General features: G+C 38.8%; 1 protein-coding gene across 3 annotated transcripts in view; it reads right to left on the bottom strand.

Moving 5' to 3' along the window:
• RABGAP1L (RAB GTPase activating protein 1-like) overlaps positions 1-2,945 on the bottom strand; it is a 958,953-nt gene that overhangs the window by 672,553 nt on the left and 283,455 nt on the right. For all 3 annotated transcript variants that reach the window (XM_006867062.1, XM_006867063.1, XM_006867061.1), the window contains one exon: positions 1,341-1,434. In XM_006867062.1, the coding sequence (XP_006867124.1) occupies positions 1,341-1,434 (94 nt within the window). The remainder of the gene's footprint in view (positions 1-1,340; positions 1,435-2,945) is intronic.

The raw sequence follows: 2,945 nt of genomic DNA, 5'->3' as shown, positions 1-2,945 counted from the left end.
ATGGAGGCAGAGACGATAACGTGAAGAGATAGAGCAGCTGGGGACTGTAGACACAGATAGAGAGAAGGGCTGTGTGCTGATGACCGGGGGGGCAGGCGTGCAGGGTATACACTTTGGTTGGTTGATGATGCAGGGAGGAGACTGTAATCATGGCAAGGAAATGATATACGATAGGATGAATGTAAAGCTAATATTCTCCCACGCAAACTATCACATAATTCACAATAAAACATTTTTAAAAAATTAGCCTGCTATATGTGGTCAAACATTTAATTAACTTACCCTTAATGTGATGGCTACAACTGTGGTTGCCGTGGCAGGGCCAGCCAAAATTATTTAAAGGGTCTTATAAAGTCTGAAGGCTGGACATTCTCCATCCTTGCTGTATACTGGTCTCTATGTGTCAGAACTGACAGCACTTAACAACAATAACAACTGAACTTTAACAGTTTGTATTTTTCATGGAATTTGTCTAATTTACCTGTACTGCTGAATTTATAGGCAGTGATATTCATGGTGGAGTCCTGGTGTGGCGCTGTTGGCTAATGCTTGCTCTTGTGGTTGTTATGTGCTGTGGAGTCAATTCCGACTCATAGCGACCCTGTACAGGGCTTCGGAGTCTGTAAATCTTTACAGTACGCATCTTTCTCCTGCGGAAAAGCTGGTAGTTTTGAACTGCTGACCTTGAGATTAGCAGCCCGATTCGTAGCCACTATGCTAGCAGAGCTCCTTAGAGATCTGTAATTACTTGCCCTCTTTGATTCCTCTAATTTTTATCTTCTCTCTTTCTCCCTGCAAAAGCTATGAGGGAGCCATGTCTGATTTCCCCTGGCTTCACAAGGAAGAGAATCAAACTCAAAATCAGGTCAAGGCCCATTCCTGTGAAATGGAGGTCACATATGCTTCCACCCTACAACCTTCTTTACCCTATTCTGACACCAACCATCCCTTCCGCAGCACTCTCTGCTTCACATCTGGGTTCGACAATCTATTGCAATGTTGACACAGAACTGACAATAATACTCATGATTATAGGGTTTATTAGGGAAGTGAACAGGGTACAATTCAGGACCAAAACCAATTCATTTCTCTGGCCTACAGCTCATGGCTACTTTCTACTACTTAGGTTACTTCAGAGTTCCTTTTTATTCTTTCAGCCATTTAATACACTGTACACCAATTACCCGCATTAAAACCTCTCCTGTTAAAAAATCCTAACATGGTGTTTGTTTTCCAGCCCCAACTAAAATAATTCTCTTTCCCTATACACATAGGTTTTAATTAATACAAACATCAACTGTGAAAATATGAAATTTTCAATAAGAAAAATAAATTTTTACCATCTTCCTAGCAATTCTCCCCAAGAATATAGGATCTTCTCAGGACAATCCTTGGACACATCACCTGTTCCACTTGAGAGTTCATTATCACTCTCTGCAGAAGAAACACAAAAAATAACAAAGTTGTATAGATTAATAAAACAAAAACATGACTGATCAATAAACACACAATCCTACTGCTTGCATTACATTCATAACAAAAATAGCAGTGAAAATAGTATTAGTGTAATTTATCTTTAGTGCCTAGACAAATATTCTCAAAGAATAACCATCCACAGTTTGCACGGTCTGAAACTGAAAATACCTATGAATAAATGTTGTATGTAATCAAGTCAATTCCAAGTCATAGAAAAACCACAGGACTAATCGGGTCTCATAGGCTTTAACCTTTACAGAAGGAGCCCTGGTGACATAGTGAATAAAGAGTTCGGTTGCTAACCAAAAGGTCAACAGGTTAAGACCACCATTCACTCTACAGTAGAAAAATGAGTCAGTCAGCATCAGTAAAGACTTACAGCCTCAGAAACCTGAGAGGATAGTTTTACTGTACCCTACAAGGTAGTTCTACTGTACCCTGTAGGGTCCTTATGAGGCAGCTGAGGAGATCACCAGATCTTTTCTTTGGTGACTTTTCTGCTAACAGACAAGTGCATACCCACTGCACTGCCAGGGCAACCTTATAAATAGCATTATCCACAGAGAGTAAAATTTAAACATGAATGGTAACACAATTAGAAAGTGATACTCCAATTACCAAACAAATAGTACCAATCTATTAGTAAAATCAACTAATACTAAAATCAAGGCCCACACATATAGACTAATATATGTAACACATATAGTTATATGTGTTATAACTATGTATAAACACATATATGGAGTCCTGGCCTGGCATTACAGGACAAGCATTGGACTGCAAGTTTGATCTGAAATATAAAGGCAGCAGTTGAAACTCACCAGTTGCTCTTTAGAACCCTATACAGAGTCGTTATGAGTTAGAACACACTAGTCGGCATTTAACAACAATAAAACAAATATATATATTGGGGATTTTAAAAGTGTGTGGAAAAACACAATCTCTTTTCATTCTATTTTTCCATATATATTATTTATATGCATATTCATATACACATTTATATGTATAGAGTAGTGGTTACAAATCAGGCTGCAAACCTTAAGGTCAGCAGTTTGAAACTACCAGCTGTTACACAAGAGAAAGATGAGGCTTTCTGCTCCTGTAAAGATTTACAGCCTCGGAAATCATGTACAGGATCACTATGAGTCGGAATAGACTCAACAGCACTTAACAATAACAAATATTATGTATACACAAAAGTGGGCTGCAAAAATTTTATGCAAAAATGGAATTAAAAGATAATGGAAAGAACAAACAAGATGGCTGATCAGGTGGAAGTGCAGTAAAAGAGCTCCACCAGCAACAACACAGAATACCCGACCAAGCAGGCTCAGGGGATGGTCCCAGAACTCTGAAACACATATAAAGGAATATTTAGAAGGTTGGAAAGCTTACAGCTCGGGGAATTTGTGGCAGAAGCAAGAAATCCATTGCTTTCTAATTCGAGACACTCAGCTGCTCGAGGAGCC

This window comes from Chrysochloris asiatica, unplaced genomic scaffold, assembly GCF_000296735.1.
Source record: "Chrysochloris asiatica unplaced genomic scaffold, ChrAsi1.0 scaffold00100, whole genome shotgun sequence".
Classification (NCBI taxonomy): domain Eukaryota; kingdom Metazoa; phylum Chordata; class Mammalia; order Afrosoricida; family Chrysochloridae; genus Chrysochloris; species Chrysochloris asiatica.
The sequence above is the reverse complement of the archived record's forward strand: the minus strand, read 5'-3'. Positions and strand labels throughout refer to the sequence as shown.